This window comes from Mustela nivalis (genome assembly GCF_964662115.1).
Source record: "Mustela nivalis genome assembly, chromosome: 7".
Taxonomy (NCBI): Eukaryota; Metazoa; Chordata; class Mammalia; order Carnivora; family Mustelidae; genus Mustela; species Mustela nivalis.
Window position 1 is genome coordinate 92,510,467 of NC_139026.1, and position 19,222 is coordinate 92,529,688.

Genomic DNA, 19,222 nt, shown 5'->3' on the forward strand with positions numbered 1-19,222 from the left:
CAGAGAGCCCAATGCAGGACTCGATCCCAGAACCCTGGGATCATTACCTGAGCCGAAGGCAACCACTGAGCCACTCAGGCGACCCAATTATGCTAGGTATTTTCTGCATCTCTATTTTACTTACAAAGGGAAGCAAAACTATAAAATTCTATAATTCCCCATTTGCATAACATATTATTGCCTGCAGAGTGAGAAATACATAACCCTTTATAAAAATGCAGCAGATTTTCATGGTGTCCAGAATTTTCAGGTTTAACATTGCCTTGCGAAAAAGTGAATATGTTATTTGGAGCTTTCTTTACAGGATGTTATTAATTCTGTAGAATAAAACTGTTGAGGTGCATTTTTCTTTGAAGGGGTGGGGTTTTCTTTTTTAAATAAACCTGAGCTTTAAAATGCCTGAGTCTAAAAGATCAAGAAGATAAAATCAGCTGGTACAAGAACAGAACATGTGGAAGCAGATTTAAAGTACAACTTTTTTCTTCCATAGGACTTTTTTCATGGCATCTTTAATAACCTTGTTTCTTAGAGAATAGATTCAGGGGTTCAGCATAGTTGTGAACAAAATGTAACATACTGAAGTCACTTTACAAAGTTCAGGGTTACTTGGAGGTGTGAGGTTGACAAAGGAGACAGTCCCATAGAGCAAACTTACAACCCTCAGGTGGGAGCTGCAAGTGGAGAAGGCTTTCTTCCTCCCTTCACTGGAGTGGATTTTTAAGACTGCAGACACAATATGCATATAAGATACCACAATAATGACTACTGTGGGCAAAATAATGAGCACAGCCAGACTAAATGACACCATCTTATTCATAAAGATATTGGAACAGGAGATCTTCTCAATTGAGTTGGAATCACAGTAGAAGTGATCAATGACTCGGGAAGCACAGAAAGACATTGAGAAGGTTACACCGATTTGAAGGATGGAACTGACAGCCACAGAGATAGCAACCAGCCACCAACTGGATACAAAACACTGTAGAGGAGTGGGTTGCACATGGTGATGAAGTGGTCATAGGCCATGGCTGCCAGGACAAAAGCCTCTGAGACCATAAGGAGTGCATAAAGAAATAGCTGACCCACACAACTTGCAAAAGATATGGACTTTTTTTGAGACAGGATGTTGACCATGGCTTTGGGTACAATAACCGTGGAGTAGGAGAGGTCAATGATAGAAAGAATGCCTAGGAAGAAATACATTGGTGTGTTTGCTGGGGCTCAGTCACAATGATGGCAATCGTGCTATGGTTCCCCAAAAGAACCATCCCATAAACAATCAGGAATAGTAGGAAGAGGAGACTGTGGAGCTCTGGACGGACCCTGATGCCTACAAGAATGAAGTCAGTCACTTCTAAGTGATTGTCTCTTCCCTCGTCACCCATGGCAAATTTCTGCTTTAAAGTATAATAAAAAGTCAACAGATAAAGTTTCCACTATTTCTCTACCATCATATATAATAATTTATATTTAAGACAAAAACTTATAGTTGACAGAATACTTTCAAGTTAAGTCCCATTAAGTTTACACACATGAGAAAATTCAGGATGAGAAGTATTTGACGTGCGTAAGGTAACACAACTGGTTAAGATAACATAACTGGTTAGGGTTCAAACTGGAATTTGAACTCAAGGTGAAATATTTTATATTAAAGGTTACTGTAAATTTCAATACAACAAAGTCTGATACGTCCTTATGTCTTTCTATCTTGTCATACAGATGGTTTGCAAGATGTCATTTGTAATTTCAAAGTACTAAAGTCTAACTCTTCATATTAAGAAAAAGACACTTCCTTAAATTTCATTTATCATTTTATATTCATTTTTATAATAAAACTTTGCTTCAAAACAGTAAAATTAATTAATCTCAAAAGAAAGATACAAGTTCTTTTCAAGATAATATGAACTTTCTACCAAAAAGAGCTTTTACAACAGCAAGTAAGTCACTAAGGAGTTAACTGTCTTTTTTGAGATCTTTAAAAATAAAAGCAGACTTCAACTTCTGGAAAAAATCTAATTTTATTTAAACGCAAAACTAAAATGTGATTGATGCCTTTATAATTTGTATCCTGTAAAGTTTGTTGATACTGTTTTCTTAAATTTGTCAAGAAATCCATGTCATATCCAGCTTCTAAAGTTTAAACTTTTGAAGTTAAACTTATGAGACAGATTTACCTATAATTTATGTTTTAATTCCTAAATGAGACTAATGACAGACTCATAAATACAGCTAGGAGATACTGACTTTATGATGATTCTTGTTTATATAAGAATGATCTTTTCTTAAGATTTGTTAATCTAGTTTAGAAAGAGAGAGAGCATGCTCATGGGTGGGGGAAGGAAAGAGAGTGAAAGAGAATCTCAAACAGACTCCCTGCTGAGCACAGAGCCCTATGTGAGGTTCAATCTATAAACCTGAGATCATGACCTGAGTGCAAATCAAGAGTTAGATGCTTAAGCAACTGAGTCATTTAGGTTCCCCAATCTTGTTTCTTCATTGATGTTTGATAGCAAACATTAGTGAAGTGAATTAGAAAAGAATCCTTCTTCATTGGAAGATTATTATTAAAACAATTTCTATAGATGATATTTTAAAATTATATTTCTCCTTTATACATCATCTTTATCTATTTAAAATATTTTTTTTTTAGATTTTTACAATTTATTTATTTGACAGAGAGAGAGAGATCACAAGTAGCCAGAGAGGCAGGAAGAGAGAGAGGGGGAAACAGGCTCCCGCCTGAGCAGAAAGCCCGATGTGGGGCTCGATCTTAGGACCCTGAGATCATGACCTGAGCCGAAAGCAGAGGTTTAGCCCACTGACACAACCAGGCGCCCCTATTTAAAATATTTTTATTTTTAAAAATCATCTATTTTTTGTTAAAAAAAATCATTATACATCTGAACCCCTGGGCACACATTAGGAACATAGAATTCCCATATAGTTTAAATCTGAATAAAATTCTTGATTCTGTAAAATTGTAACTACTACTAAAAACTTGCTGTTGACCAGAAGCCTTACTGAGAACATAGTTTGTTAACATTTGTCTGTTATATGTATTATATGCTGCTTTTGCACTAAAATAAGCTGGGGAAAAGAAAACATTATCAAGAAAATTATAAGGAAGAGGCACTTACAGCATCGTACTGTATTTATTGAACAAAAAAAAATTTGCATTGAAGTGGACCCATGCCGTTCAAACCCATATTGTTCAAGATTCAGCTATATATATTTTTTAAATGTCAGGAGTATCTGTACTGCCATCCTTTTTTCATTCCTGATGCTTGTCATTTAATTTTGCTCTTTTTCCATTGTAACATTTGCCAGAGTTTTGTACATCTTACTGGTCTTTCCAAGAATCAATGGTAAGCTATGTGATCACCTCATACCTGTCAGAATTGCTAAAATCAAAAACAAAAAACAAGTGTTGATGAGGATGTGGAGAAAAAGGACCCCCCATGTACTGTTGGTAGGAATGCAAACTGGTGCCACTGTGGAAAACAGTATGGAGATTCCTCAGAAAGTTAAAAATAGAACTACCCTATATCCCAGTAATTGCACAACTAGCTATTTAACCAAAAATACAAAAACACTGGTTCAAAGGGATACATGCACCCCCAAGTTTATTGCACATTATTAACAATAGCCAAATTATGAGAGAGTAGTCCAAGTGCCCATCAATAGATGAATGGATAAAGAAGACATGGTCTATATACACAATAGAATATTACTCAACCACTTCAAAAAGAATGAAATCTTGCCATTTTCAATGACATGGATGGAGCTAGAGAGCCTAATTCCAAGTGAAGTCAGTCAGAGAAAGACAAATACACTATGATTTCACTCATACATGGAATTTAAGAAACAATGCTAAAAGCAAAGACAAAAAGGGAGAGAGAAACCAAGAAACAGACTCTTAACTATAGAGAACAAACTGATGTTTACCAGAGGGGAGGTGGATAGGGGGATGGGGGAAATAAAGGATAGAGATTAAAGAATATAGTAATCATGATAAACATTGAGTAAGGTATACAATAATTGAGGAATCACTATATTGTACACCTGAAACCAATATAACACTGTACATTAACTGTGCTAGAATTAAAATTAAGAACTTAATAAAAAAATACAAGAATGGCCAATAGAAAAAAAAGGTAAGTCATGTGAATATCTTATCCAAATTTGTCCTTTTTCATGAATTTTTATGTATAACATTTACTTTCTTTCATTTTTTTGTTTTGACTTGCTCTTTTCTATTTCAATATTAAAATAGAAGATCAATATCAATGTTTCTGTTTTACCTGTTTATAATATTTACCTACAATGCTTTGTATATATCCCTCTAAGTGCTTATTTTTCTATACTGCAAAAGTTTATATATAATATTTTAGCTAAAAGTCAACATTTTTTTCTTTCTTTTTTTTCTTTCTTTTCACCGTAACAGTATTCATTGTTTTTGCACCACACCCAGTGCTCCATGCAATACGTGCCCTACCTAATAACCACCACCTTGTTCCCCCGACCTCCCACCCCCCGCCCTTTCAAAACCCTCAGATTGTTTTTAAGAGTCCATAGTCTCTCATGGTTCACCTCCCCTTCCAATCTCCCTCAACTCTCTTCTCCTCTCCATCTCCCTATGTCCTCCATGTTATTTGTTACGCTCCACAAATAAGTGAAACCATATGATAATTGACTCTCTCCACTTGAAACAAAGTCAAGATTTAGTTTTATTTCCTTTTGATCCATTGAGTTTTGGGAAGTAATTTTAATGTCCATGCTCATAGAGTTTCTCAATCCATTATTTAGTTGTTACTCTTTCCTCTATTAAGCTAACCATTATCAAAGAACATATACTGAATGATTTCAATCATTGAATCTGCTGAGGGTTTCTTTCTGCCCCATCTATGGTGAATGATAATAAGTGTTCTTGTGCATTTCAAGCACTAGAATATTTTTATTGCTAATGCCTTTGTGGGAAGTTTAAGGGTAAGAAAAAAATATATTGGATTCTGGCACATTTTGTAGATTGGATAACCAAACACTATTGCATGTACTTTCTAAATTGGAGTTGTTGGAAGTTCAAATGTTTCCTGCTACTAGTATTCTTGGCACAAATTTTGCTCTACCAATATGATCCACACAAACTCGGAATTTTAAAGGGCACAGTGAGTTGGACATCAATTTTCTATTCTTTTTGATATTTTCTACCAGAGAAATGTCACCTTAGGAAGGTTGTGCAAACATATGAGCTATTTGACAGAGTATTGTTGATTTCCCAACCTCACAGAGAAGCTATGTTGATGGTTGAGGAAGGAGTGACATCTCTTTGCTTCCACGTGTCTGATCCTTAGACCACAATTAAGATGCTACATTTTTTAAATTGTATCCACTGGTAGCCTATCTTTCTGAATTTTACTATATTGCTCTAAGGGTCATTGTAAGAGTGTCACTCAGAAGTTCCTCCAGCCTTTCCAAATTTGATAGCCATCAATTCACCCTGATTAGTATTTTCCTGTTTAAAATACTTAAACTGTATACTCTTCCTATACTTACCAATCTTTTACTAATACTGCATTACAATAAGGAAAAGCTTTGGTTCCATATACTCTGCTATCTACAAATTTTAAAAATCCGTTTAAATTCTAGGAATAATTTTTAATTAAAAATGGGTACCAGGTGGTGGGTATTATAGAGGGAACAGATTGCATGGAGCACTGGGTGTGGTGAAAAAATAATGATACTGTTATGCTGAAAATAAATAAATGAAAAAAATGGATTTTCTAAAAATAGAATTAAAATTAAGTTATGAATATATTTAGGGGAAATGGCATCCTTATAATATTTCATTAAAGTAATGTGTTTCTGGTTTTACTGTAGTCTTTTAGTCACACATAGTTATTGAGAATTTTTAAATACAGATCATGATCTTTCATAAATATTCTTAAGGATTTTTAAAATGATTTTTGAATATTATAATTTCTTCCCTTTTATTTTCTACTTAGAATGTAAACATAAGAAAGCATAGAATTAGCAAAAATTAACTGACTTTGTGGGGCACCTGGGTAGCTCAGTGGGTTAAGGCCTCTACCTTCGGCTCAGGCCATGGTCCCGGGGTCCTGGGATCGAGCCCCGCGTCAGGCTCCCCACTCAGCAGGGAGCCTGCTTCCTCTTCTCTCTCTCTCTGCCTGCCTCTCTGCCTACTTGTAATCTGTCTGTCAAACGAATAAATAAAATTAAAAAAAATTAGCTGACTTTGCGACTTAAAGGGCATTTGCACATCATGAAATATGTCTATATCAGGAATACAGGTAACTCATAATTTGAAGTTAACCTCTATCTTTTTTTAAAGCCTAACAAATCTAATTTATTACATGATTTAGTGTATTCATTCATCTAAAACTTATCTTGTGTAGCACAAGCATTTAAAGCTGTATGTATGCTATGTATGCTATGATAATGTATGCTATGTATGCTATGATATGTATGTATGTGATATGATATGACGCTTATGTATGCTATGATAATTATCAAGAAGTTTTTCCTTATCAATACAGAAAATAAAGTCCAGATAAATTTCCCAAAGGATAGGCAAAACCAGAGAAGGAAAGTCCCTTGTATTTGGACCATTATTAGATTATTTGCTTATATCTGAACTTACTGCAGTCCTCATGGACAACAGCCCTTGAGCTTGCACTTATGTCTCCATAATTGCCTTTATGATTACTCCTCTCCCAGTGGAATCCATCACAGTGGATGAGCAAAACCTCAATATTACAAAATCCTGAAGAAAAGTGTCAGAAGTAAAATGAGTAAGACCATCACAATCACTGCTGCTACTCTACCAAGTGATCATGGACTCTGGAGACCCAAGGTTGTTATGGTCTTTAAATATCCATGTTTATCCCATTACCCTTACTTTAAGATATGTAAGGCATAATAGAATTCAAGAAAGGAACTCTCTCTCTCTCTCTCTCTCTCTCTCTCTCTCTCTATATATATATATATATATATATATATATATATTCCTTAAGTTTACTTGCCCTGACTAAACAGTGAAAGTCCTCAAACTGATGCAGCTTTGATAAAAAGTCATTCATTGTCATGTAAGGATTGGAATATTTATCAGCTTCTATCTCTTCTTCAAAGAAAAAGGCTAACCAAATATGGAATATATTTAACTACATAACTACTAATGGATATATATATATATATATCTGTAGATATATCTATAGATACAGATATAGATATAGATATCTAATGGAGCAATAACAGTTAATTTATTTGGGAGGAATAGCAATGACTTGAGTAAATGAAAATATATTTGGAAGGAGCTTTAGAAACTGTGATATAGGCTTAGTGATTTTTTTGATGTTATTAATTTTAACCTAAGAATAACGTCTCATTTTTTATTCTATTTTCAAAAATGGCAGTGTGATAATGGAAACTAAATAGATGGAGGCAAAAAAGGTAAAAATATTTTCTTATATATTTGTTACTGTTGTTTAATGATTCAAACACAGGCAATCATAATGGTTACAGCACTATCATACTCATTAAATGTATTGCTCATATTTTAGGTCTATGTAATACTCTTATTTTAAGTAAAGATGATTGTTTAACTTAATATATTGAGAATAGATATTCAAAATGTGACTAAAATTAGACAAAATAATATGTTACAACTTGGTATATATTCAGCCAAATTTCGTTTTTTAAATTTTTTTATTATTTTTTATTTTTTTAAAGATTTTATTTATTTATTTGATAGAAAGAGACACTGCGAGAGAGGAAACACAAGCAGAGGGAGTGGGAAAGGGAGAAGCAAGCTTCCTGCTGAGCAGGGTGCCCAATGCGAGGCTCAATCCCAGAACCCTGGGTTCATGACCTGAGCCGAAGGCAGACGCTTAACAACGGAGTCACCCAGGCGCCCCTAATTTCTTTATTTTTTCTTTTTATTTTATTTTATTTTTTCTTTTTTTACTTTTTCTATTTTTTAACTTTTTTTATTACTTTCTGTCACCACACAGTACATCATTGGTTTTGATGTAGTGTTCCAAGATTCATTGTCTGTGTGTAACACCCAGTCCTCCATGCAGTATATGCCTTCCTTAATACCCAGCGCTGGACTAACCCATTCCCCCACCCACTTCCCCTTTAAAACCTTCAATTTGTTTCTCCAAGTCAATAGTCTCTCATGATTCATCTCCCCTTCTAATTCCCCCCCTTCATTTTTCCCTTCCTTCTCCTAATGTCCTTCGTGCTATTCCTTATGTTCCACAAAGAAGTGAAACCATATGATAATTCACTTTCTCTGCTTATTTCACTTAGCATAATCTCCTCCGGTCCCGTCCATGTTGATGCAAAAGCTAGGTATTCATCCTTTCTTCTGGCTGAGGAATATTCCATTATGTATATGGACCACATGTTTAACCATTCATCTGTTGAAGGGCATCTCCACTCTTTACACAGTTCAGCTATTGTTGACATTGCTGTTATTTTTATTTTTTTAAGAATTTATTTCTTTATTTTTGGAGGGAAGAGCAGAGGGAATGGGAAAGGCATGATCTCCACTGAGCAGAGACCAGTGAGGGTCTCCTAGGACCCTGAGATGATGACCTGAGCCAAAGACACATTTAACTAACTGAGCCACCAAGAGTCCCCAAATTATGATGTAAATACAGTAACCCAATAACATCTTTCACTGCTTCATAGAATAACCACCTCATAGAACTAGTATTAGCTAATCCAAATTCCTGATTCTTCATGATATTAAAATTATTTTATACGCAATATTTAATTAAGATGTAAATAATTTATTCTACATTAAAAAAATATTTATGTTACTATAAACAAAGCCCAGATTTCATTTGTTCATTTTACCTTGTACCTCTCAGCAGGTTTCTGCCATGGGTGACAGGGGAACAAGCAATCACTCAGAAGTGACTGACTTCATTCTTGTAGGCTTCAGGGTCGGCCCAGAACTCCACATTCTCCTCTTCCTGCTCTTTCTGCTTGTGTATGCCATGATCCTTCTAGGGAATGTGGGGATGATGACCATTATTATGACTGATCCCCGGCTGAACACACCAATGTATTTCTTCCTAGGCAACCTCTCCTTCATTGATCTCTTCTATTCTTCTGTTATTGCACCCAAAGCTATGATCAACTTCTGGTCTGAGAGCAAGTCCATCTCCTTTGCCGGCTGTGTGACCCAGCTCTTCCTCTTTGCCTTGTTCATTGTTGCTGAGGGATTTCTCCTGGCAGCCATGGCTTATGACCGCTTCATTGCCATCTGCAACCCACTCCTCTACTCTGTCCAGATGTCAACTCATCTCTGCATTCAGTTGGTAGCTGGTTCCTATTTTTGTGGCTGCATCAGCTCGATTCTTTTGACCAGTGTGACGTTCACTTTGTCCTTTTGTGCTTCCCGAGCTATCGATCACTTCTACTGTGATTACCGTCCACTTCAAAGGATTTCTTGTTCTGATCTCTACCTTCATAAGATAGTTTCCTTTTTCTTATGCAGCATTATTATTTTGCCTACCATAATTGTCATTATTGTGTCCTATATGTATATTGTGTCCACGGTTCTAAAGATAAGATCCACTGAGGGACGTAAGAAAGCCTTCTCTACTTGCAGCTCTCACCTAGGAGTCGTGAGTGTACTGTATGGTGCCATCATTTTTATGTATTTCATCCCTGACAGATTTCCTGAGCTGAGTAAAGTGGCTTCCTTATGTTATACCTTAGTCACTCCTATGTTGAATCCTTTGATTTACTCCCTGAGAAACAAAGATGTCAAAGAAGCTCTGAAAAAGATTCTGGGGAAAAAAATATTTTTATTTAATTCTATCTTAACAATGATATAACTGAAAGGCCTGGACATTATGACAATTTTGGAAGGCATTGATGCACATAAAGCACTCACAATTTTGAAATATTTTAGAAAGTTTATTCCTTTGAATCCCATGTACTTAAAGCTGAAGAGCACATTTGGGTGGATTTTTCCTGTTGATTTTAGAGTGAAATGGCTTTCTCTGTACTTCATCTTCATTTGGGTAAAGATCATGATTGCCACGTAATTTGATTTTAGGGAAAATATATTCCAAGTTTGCTACTGGCACTCAGAGGATGATGTTGAGATATATAGTTTATCTTGAATTAGGAACAAATGTTATATAAGTTATATAATTGGTGATATAACAAAATCTGATATAATAAGACAGAACAAAATATAAGATTGATCCAAGAAATCTTTTTGAGTACTGGATGAGAGAAACATATGCTCTAGAGCATACAAAATCCTAAGGGTCACACATTAGTTGCTCAATTATCCAGAAGCTGAATGATTGACACACTTCTTTAATGTTTTCTCTGGCTTAGATCAATTCTTGCAAATCCTCTCTCTTCACAAGAAAACTTTAATGAAAATGAACAAAAAATGAATGTAAAAATGAATGTTATATATGACTTAGTGAGAATTAATTCATCACATTGATAATTATTGAATTTTGGTGTACTACTTGCCCTATAACATTCCCTACATATAAATAATTTCAGTACTTAGCTCACCATGAAATAAGAGGGAAATAGCTAACTAGAGAATTAAAATACCATATGGAAATACACTGCAAAAGACATTTATAAACACAGAAAGAGCACAACCTCTTAAGGGGACAGGTCCTAATGATCAGGGAACTTGTCCAAAGCACATTTTTAAAAACAAATAGCATTGACCGCACCTGGTTGGCTCAGTGGGCTGGGACCTCTGCCTTTGGCTCCGGTCATGGTCCCAGAATCCTGGGGTTGAGCCCTGAGTTGGGCTCTCTGCTCAGCAGGGAGCCAGCTTCCCTTCCTCTCTCTCTGCCTGCCTCACTGCCTAGTTGTGATCTTTGTCAAAGAAATAAATAAAAATCTTTTAAAATAAATAAATAAATAAATAAATAAATAAATAGCATTAAGCAACATGAAATAAATAGGCTTCTCTACAAAGAGAGAAATAACTATATGGTGAACTTCATGAAGTTTGTTATGCACAAGACGAGTGAAGGATGAGCTTTTTAAAAGGAAACATGGAAATCATTCAAACCTCTATGTCAAGCCAAGGCCACTGATCTTAATTCTGTAGACAGAGGTTAGGTGTTGGAGATTTTTAGGAAGATAGTGCTGTGTTCAAATTGGCATTTTACAAAAACCATACTGGTAGCTTTGTGGAAGATAAATGTTCACAAAGAGAAGATGGTAATGTGTGTGATTGTCCAAGTAAGAGGTTATGATGGCTTTACCAAGGGAAGAATTATTAGGGAGAGTAAAGAAGAGACTATTTTTAGAATGGCAGGTAATGTAACCTGAATATTGACCAGGATGGTTGATAAAAAGAGAATGAGGTAGAAAAATAATGACTTCTAAGGTTTGAGCATCTCCTACTCAATATCACCTAATAAATGAGGTAGAAAGCATAAGGGTAATAACAGTTCATGGTTAACTTCAGAGTTAAGAAAATAGGCTCAGGTGCCAGACAGAGCTTTCAAATTCTGGGTTTGCCAATGTGACTTTACGCAAGCTACATACTATCTCCGTGTTGTTATTTCCTCCTGTAAAATGGGGTGCATAACAGTATCTAGATCTCAGAGTTACTTGAATGATTAGATTGTATAAATTTCACATAAAATTGTTTAATCCACATATTTCAGAGCTGTCAGATTTGCCCATTCTTCCTGCTTTCTACACAATTGACTTTAAATCTGATAGAGGAAAACAGAAACTTTCTCTGCCCCTTTCCCTTCACTCTCTGCCATGACGCATCCTCAAGTCTCCAAGTGTCTGCTTTCATTTCCATAGGAGCTTGAGAAACTGCCTACTACATTATCATTTCAATCTTTACCTTTCCCTCTGGTGACAACTAATGGAAAAGTTTGTACAATGACCAAAAAGGTAATAGAGCCTCCAATTAAATGCAAAATAGTATCTTATCATCAGATGTGATAACTATTCATCTCTTTATTAATGTTTTTCTCTAAGAATCCTCTCTTACACGTTAACAAAATGTCATCACTTTCTTTCACATTTCTAAAAACACAGATTACTGGGGAAAACAGGGGGCCCATTAAGTAGAAAAACTTCATGAAGATTTCCAAAAAAATGCTCACTTGCTAAGGTTGTGTCTTGTTTCTTTCCTGAAATGAAGGACAAACATGTGTGGGTTGAAAGAGGCATATTTTACCAATCCTCCCTTGGGAATAAAATGCAGACACCTCAGACAACACCTGAGTCCTATAATGTAATAAACCTGAAATGAGCGATTCTCCTAGCACATTAAGTCTTTGTCCATTGGATATTAGTAATCCTTTATGAAAATGAGAAAAAAAAGACCCTGGGACACCTGGGTAGCTCATTCAGTTAAGCGGCTGCCTTCGGCTTGGGTCATGATCCGAGTGTCCTCGGATCGAGTCCCACATCAGATTCCTTGCTCGGCAGGGAGCCTGGTTCTCCCTCTGCCTCTGCCTGCCCCTCTGCCTGCCTGTGCACTTGCTCTCTCTCTCACTCTCTCTCTGACAAATAAATAAAGCTAAAATCCTTAAAAAGAAAAAAAGAAGAAGAGAAGAAAAAAAAGACCCTAACAATGGTATTGACTGTCAAGGGAGAACAACATTCCTCCACAAGCACCATATGCTGTACCCCCCACCAAAACCACACTGTACGCACATATACACATAAAATCAAACAGTAGCATGCTTTCACTCTTTCTCTCTATCTCTCCATCTCCCTCTATATATCTCACACACACACAAACACACACACACACACACACACACACACCAGGATATCACTGAGAGGGACACCAAGAAAGATCACTGAATATATCATTTCCTAGAACAATATACATCCAGTGTCCTCTAACTGACTCCTAAAAGAATCCTCTTGCTAAGCTAGAAGCTAATAGACCTTACCACAGAAGATATGCGAAGTAATTTTTCAGTGCTGATTTTTTTTCTTTTCTTTCCTGGTTTCAAGAAATTTCTGTATTGCTACAGGAATTGCATTCAGGTATATTCTGTTCTCACTCCTGTTATGAAATTACTCTTCTCATTTTACTTTTCATTCAAGATGGGTGCCTGTGCTATACAGTGTAGGTTCTGAAATCAGGGATATTGTGAATAAAGCCAATAGGAATATGCACACATCTGTATTTGAGCCAGATCCCACTCCCACTCCCTCTCTCCAGTTTTCAGCCTAGGGTGATAGAAAGTGCACAGGCAAGTTCAGACAGGCTCCTCTTCACCTAGATCCCACTCAAGGGCTACCATATCACCTTGAGAGGAGTGGACTGAAAACATTTCTTATTTCTTCCAGCTCTACATTTAGAAGCTCTATTCAAGGCAAGAGTGGCTAAAATGTCTAGAAATCTCTTCCTCTACCCAGGGCCTATTCATAGAGTAGAAGCTACCCCAGGCATAACAGGCCAAAAATTACAGGCCTCCAATTCCACTTGCTCCAGTTCAAAAGAGAGAGAATTTTTGTCAAGAGAGATAAGCTTAAAAGATCATGGACTACTGACCTCACCCAGAAACCTGCTCATAAAGCCAAAGTGACACTCTAAGAGAACTAGGCCACTGCTCCTGTTCCAGTTCTAGCATGCTTGAACATAGGTTTCACCTAGAATGAAAGGCAGGCCATAAGAACAGAGGGCTCCAAAGCTCTCCTCATGTGAACTGGCTTTATTTGGAATGAAGTGTAGGAAAGTTTTAGCATAAATGACTCTCAAACACAATACACACTAGGTAATAAGCAATTAAGAAGGGGCTGTAAACCAACTAGAAGATTACCAGAGACAATGAGGGAAAAAGACAACAAAGAAAGCTATGCTAGGTTTGGAGAAAACCTCAAAGACTGGCCTTAAAGACTATCTTTGCAGAGGGGACCATAATTGGATTAATTGGATAGTTAAGATATGAAACATAGTAAAATATATATATATGTGTGTGTGTGTGTGTGTGTGTGTGTGTGTGTGTGTATGTGTCCTACAATGTCTTCAAAGCAATAGAACAAGAAGAATTAGTGGAGTCTCTCTGCTGGGTGGAAAACCTACAGAGGAACATCACTCAATGAAATGATCAGGGGAGGACACAGCCAAAGCTAACCCAAAAAACTGCTGACATCCAAGAGTACACACATGCCTAAGGTTATGCCTCTGAGGTGACACAGAATGCCTCTCAGAGCAAAGAGATTTCAATAATACAGATATAAAAATAAACAGGCAAAAGACAAAAATACAGAAATTATTTCTAAAACATATTCTGGAGTTTAAAGACACAATAAATTGAAAATGTTATGTAGTGGGAATCATGCAGTATGTACCCTTTTTGAATTGGCTTCTTTCACTTAGTAATGTGCATTTATAGTTCCCTCATGTCCTTTCACAGCTTGAAAGATTTAACTCATTTCTTTTTAGTGCTGAATATTATTTTATTGTCTGGATGTTCCATAGTTTATTATTCATTCACCATTTGTGTGCAGATTCTTATGTGGACACAAGTTTTCACCTTGTTTGAGTAAACATCAAGGAGCGCAATTGCTGGATTATGTAGTAACAGTATGTTTAGTTTTGCATGAACCTGAAAAACTGTCTTCCAAAATGCCAGTGCCACTTTACATTCACAGCAGCAATGAGTGAGGGTGGCTGTCCCTCCACATCCTTGACAGCATTTGGTATAGTCAGTGGTTTTTATTTTGGTCATTCTAGTAAGTATGTAGTAGTACACTGTCTTTTGTCTGTTTTTTAATTAAGACGTTAATTTTTATAGAAGTATAATGTATAGAGATCTACCAATTACCCTTGCCACCCCCCCACACACATACCTTTGTCCAGTGTCAACATACCTCACCAGATTGGTATGTTTATTACAATTGATGAGAATACAATGACACCCATTGTCATCCTGAATCCAGAGTTTATTAAGTTTTGTTCCGTTATTCTATTAGTTTATTCTCCCACAATACCAGTTGTCCTGATTATTGTAGCTGTATGGTCGTGTATAGTTGACTTTGTGTAGTGTCAGTCCTCTGATTCTGTTCTTCTCCTTCCATACTGTTGGCTTTTCTGGTCTTTTGCTTTTTCATATAAACTTTATTATCTGAAGTTTGTCAATAAACAAAAATAACCAAAAAATAACTCATTGAGATTTCATTGAAAATATATCTCAAGTTGGGAAGAAATGACATCTTGAGGATGTTAATCTTCCTCTCCATGAACCTTCAATGGTTCTCCATTTATCTAAGTTTGCCTTGAGTTCTTCCATTAGAATTTTATGCTTTTCCTTCTAGAGATCTGGTACATATTTTGTGAAGTTCATTCCTAAGAGTTTTATTGGGGTAAGTGATAATATAAACAGCACTGTGATTTCATTTGAAATTCTACTTGCTCAATGATGGTATATGGAATTCAATTAACCTTTGTATACTAACCATGTATCCTGCAATCTGCCTATCTTTCTTTTTTTTAATTAATTTATTTTCTGCATAACAGTATTCATTATTTTTTCACCACACCCAGTGCTCCATGCAATCCGTTCCCTCTATAATACCCACCACCTGTTACCCCAACCTCCCACTCCCCACCCCTTCAAACCCCTCAGATTGTTTTTCAGAGTCCATAGTCTCTCATGACTCTCATGATTCACCTCCCCTTCCAATTAACCCCAACTGCCTTCTCCTCTCTAACACCCTTGTCCTCCATGATATTTGTTATGCTCCACAAATAAGTGAAACCATATGATAATTGACTCTCTCTGCTTGACTTATTTCACTCAGCATCATCTCTTCGAGTCCCGTCCTACCCTTCCTATTATTTTCAGGATGGTGTTTTTGTCAATTCTTTCAGATTTTCTACAGAGACAACAATGTCACCTGTGAACAAAGATGACGTTATTTTTCCTTCTCATTCTCTTTAATCTTTTATAGTAATTGGATATAGCTGCCACAGCAAAACACCAGAGACTGGAGGCCTGAAACACCAACGTTTTTTTCTCCTGGTTCTACAGACTAGAGGTCTATGATCAATGTGCCATAACTAAATATTCTGAGGATTCTCTCCTTGGCTTACAGATGTCTGTCACTGGTTTCCTCTTTACATGGTTGTCCCTCAGAGCGCATGCATATCCAGTATCTCTCTGTGTGTCCTAATCTCTTCTTATAAAGACACTGGTCAGACTGTATTAAAATCCACTGTAGCAGCCTTGCTTTGAAGGTTCTATCTCCAACTATAGTCACATACAGAGATACTAGGGGTTAGGCCTTCAACATATGAGTTGGGAAAACATAATTCAGCCCATAATACTTTTATTTACTTTTTTGTCTATTGCATCACTTAAGACTTCCAAACAACCACTGAAGAGATGCGATGAAGGGGACATCCTTCCCTGATTCCTATCTTAGTGGGAAAGCTTCTATTTCATTAACATTAAATGTGATTTTAGCTGTAGGTTTTTGTAGATATTCTTTTAAAAGCTGAGGAAAGGTCCCTCTATTCCTACTTTGCTAAGAATTCCTTTACTTTTTATCTGTTGGTACCATCACCGGAAACATGATACCAGTTCAGACATCGTGAGACACACCTCCTTCCTCTAGTCCCCTCATATTAATCAGTTAATCAGTTCTCTGTATCTAACATAGAAATTTTCAAATCATCCTTTCTTTTCCACTTACATTGCTACCCTTCAAGCCCACATCAATAACATGAATTGATATAGCAGTATACTGACTCCATTCTTACTCCCTTTAAATACATCATCCATCAACCTAAGACTTTCCCTAATTGTGAGCACATGCAATCAGGCACCCCACCTTGAAATCTGTATGTGTCTGTTTGGCATAAACATCTATGGATTTGAATTGTCTGTGTGAGGTTGTGATTTTCACACTAAATGGTAAGATCCCTGAAGAATAAGGTTATTTACACCAGAACCCACTACAAAATGTATTACACAGTCAATAAAATTATGAAACAAATGAATATCCAGGGGCATAGATGAGTGAATTTTAGATTACACACTATTTTAATGACCAACTTGCTCCATATCTTTATTCAATATTTCTCACAAAAATCAACACGGGAAAAAATGAATGAAAATCCAAACTGAGGGAATGATTGCCCAAATCTGTTTGCACTATCACTTTGGTATTTATAGTAAGATTTGGCAACTAGCAGTATCTCAGAACAACCTAAAATACCTGACATCCGTAATATAAAATTGTTCAAATTAATGCATATAGCAAAGATTACTTATCATTTGTTTCTTATTATTTCTTCCTCTTGATAAAATACACTTACCATACTTCATTTAAAATGAAAATTGAGTTTAACATGCTAAAAAAGGTAGTTAGTAAGTGTGAAAATATTATTTTTTTAAAAAAATAAGTTGGGCATTCAGGCACCTGGGTGGCTCAGTCAGTTGAGTGTCTGACTCTTGGTTTCCACTCAGGTCATGTTCTCATGGGTCATGAGGTCGAGCCCCATGTCATGCTCTGTGCTCAGTGGGGAGTTTGTTTGAAATTCTCTCTCTATGCTTCTGCCCAAACTCTCTCTCTCTCTCTCACTCTCACTCTTTCTATCACTTTCAAATTTAAAAAAAAAAAAGCACAAGAAGTAGAAGAAAAAGAAGAAGAAAAAAGTTGGGCATTACTGTCCATCACTAGTGATTGTGTATATTGCCAGGAGCATTTTTAGACAAACACCAGGCAAAACATTGTTTACACAACAGAATGACATATAAAAGTCAGGTTCAAAAACAAACCATTAAAATAAAGGAAATCAATTCTGTGAAACAAAGTCATACTTGAGATAGTGTGAGGTTCATCTTGAAAAATGATCTAATACTCAGTATATATCCAATATCCAGGACATTCAGAGTGAACAGTGTTCCAGGTAACTCACCTTGAAAAAGTTCTGGTATTTTTTATGGAGAAGGATTTTCAGTAATGGCCATGAGGCATATGACAGAAATTGCCACAAAATCAATGATGGAAAATAAATAAAAATCAAACAATTGTATTTCTCTTCTCTAGAAGTTTCTTTAACACTTCTTTGACATCTTTGTTTCTCAGGGAGTAAATCAAATGATTCAACATGGGAGTGACTAAAGTGTAACATAAGGAGGCCACTTTACTCAGCTCAGGAAATCTGTCTGGAGTGAGATATATAAAAAAGACGGCACCATACAGTACACCCACGACTCCTAAGTGAGAGCTGCAAGTGGAGAAGGCTTTCTTACGTCCCTCAGAGGAGCGTATCTTCAGAACTGTGGACACAATATACATATAAGAAATAATAATAACTATGATGGTAGGCATGATAATGATACCAGATATGGAGAAAGAAACCATCCTATAGATGAAGAGGTCAGAACAAGATATCCTTTGAAGTGGACGAGTATCACAGTAAAAGTGGTCAATGGCCCGGGAAGCACAAAAGGGTAAAGTAAATGTCATGCCTGTTTGAAGAACTGAGCTGATGCAGCCACAAAAATAGGAACCAGCCACCAACTGAATGCAGAGGCGAGTTGACATCTGGACAGAGTAGAGGAGTGGGTTGCAGATGGCAATGAAGCGGTCATAAGCCATGGCTGCCAGGAGAAATCCCTCAGTCACAATGAACAAGGCAAAGAGAAAGAGCTGGGTCACACAGCCGGCAAAGGAGATGGACTTGCTCTCAGACCAGAAGTTGATCATAGCTTTGGGTGCAATAACAGAAGAATAGAAGAGATCAATGAAGGAGAGGTTGGCTAGGAAGAAATACATTGGTCTGTTCAGCCAGGGATCAGTCATAATAATGGTCATCACCCCCACATTCCCTAGAAGGATCATGGCATACACAAGCAGAAAGAGCAGGAAAAGGAGAATGTGGAGTTCTGGGCGGACCCTGAAGCCTATGAGAATGAAGTCAGTCACTGCTGAGTGATTGCTTGTTCCCCTGTCACCCATGGCAGAAACCTGCTGAGAGACACAAGGGAAAATAAACAAATGAACCCCTTGGTTCTAGCTAGAAATAATCATTACAGACTTAGGACTTACAAACCTTTTCTATAGTGATCATACATTATAACTTTATAAAGATCACTGTCCATTAAATTTAAACCTTTGCAACTGATGCTGAATCAAAAGGTTAGTTTTATGTCCCTCTTCATACAAGTGGTGGAATTAGATTTCTTTCCTCTATATCTAATGC

General features: G+C 36.5%; 2 protein-coding genes and 1 pseudogene across 3 annotated transcripts; 1 reads left to right on the forward strand and 2 right to left on the reverse strand.

The window, feature by feature from the left end:
* Nucleotides 1-463: 463 nt before the first annotated feature.
* LOC309870311 (olfactory receptor 9K2-like) lies at nt 464-1,385 on the reverse strand (annotated as a pseudogene). Its single transcript has one exon. The product of its transcript is annotated as an olfactory receptor 9K2-like (transcript).
* Nucleotides 1,386-7,038: 5,653 nt separating this feature from the next.
* LOC309869849 (olfactory receptor 9K2-like) lies at nt 7,039-10,451 on the forward strand. The gene is made up of 3 exons (XM_082741627.1): nt 7,039-7,103; nt 7,431-7,467; nt 8,895-10,451. Exons 2-3 carry the CDS (start codon nt 7,453-7,455, stop codon nt 9,867-9,869), a joined length of 990 nt encoding a protein of 329 aa, XP_082597753.1. The 5' UTR covers nt 7,039-7,103; nt 7,431-7,452; the 3' UTR covers nt 9,870-10,451.
* A 7,585-nt stretch (nt 10,452-18,036) lies between these two features.
* Nucleotides 18,037-19,020, reverse strand: LOC309869911 (olfactory receptor 9K2-like; the record flags this gene model as incomplete). The annotated part of the gene is made up of 1 exon (XM_082741671.1): nt 18,037-19,020. Exon 1 carries the CDS (start codon nt 18,976-18,978, stop codon nt 18,037-18,039), a length of 942 nt encoding a protein of 313 aa, XP_082597797.1. The 5' UTR covers nt 18,979-19,020.
* Nucleotides 19,021-19,222: the final 202 nt, after the last annotated feature.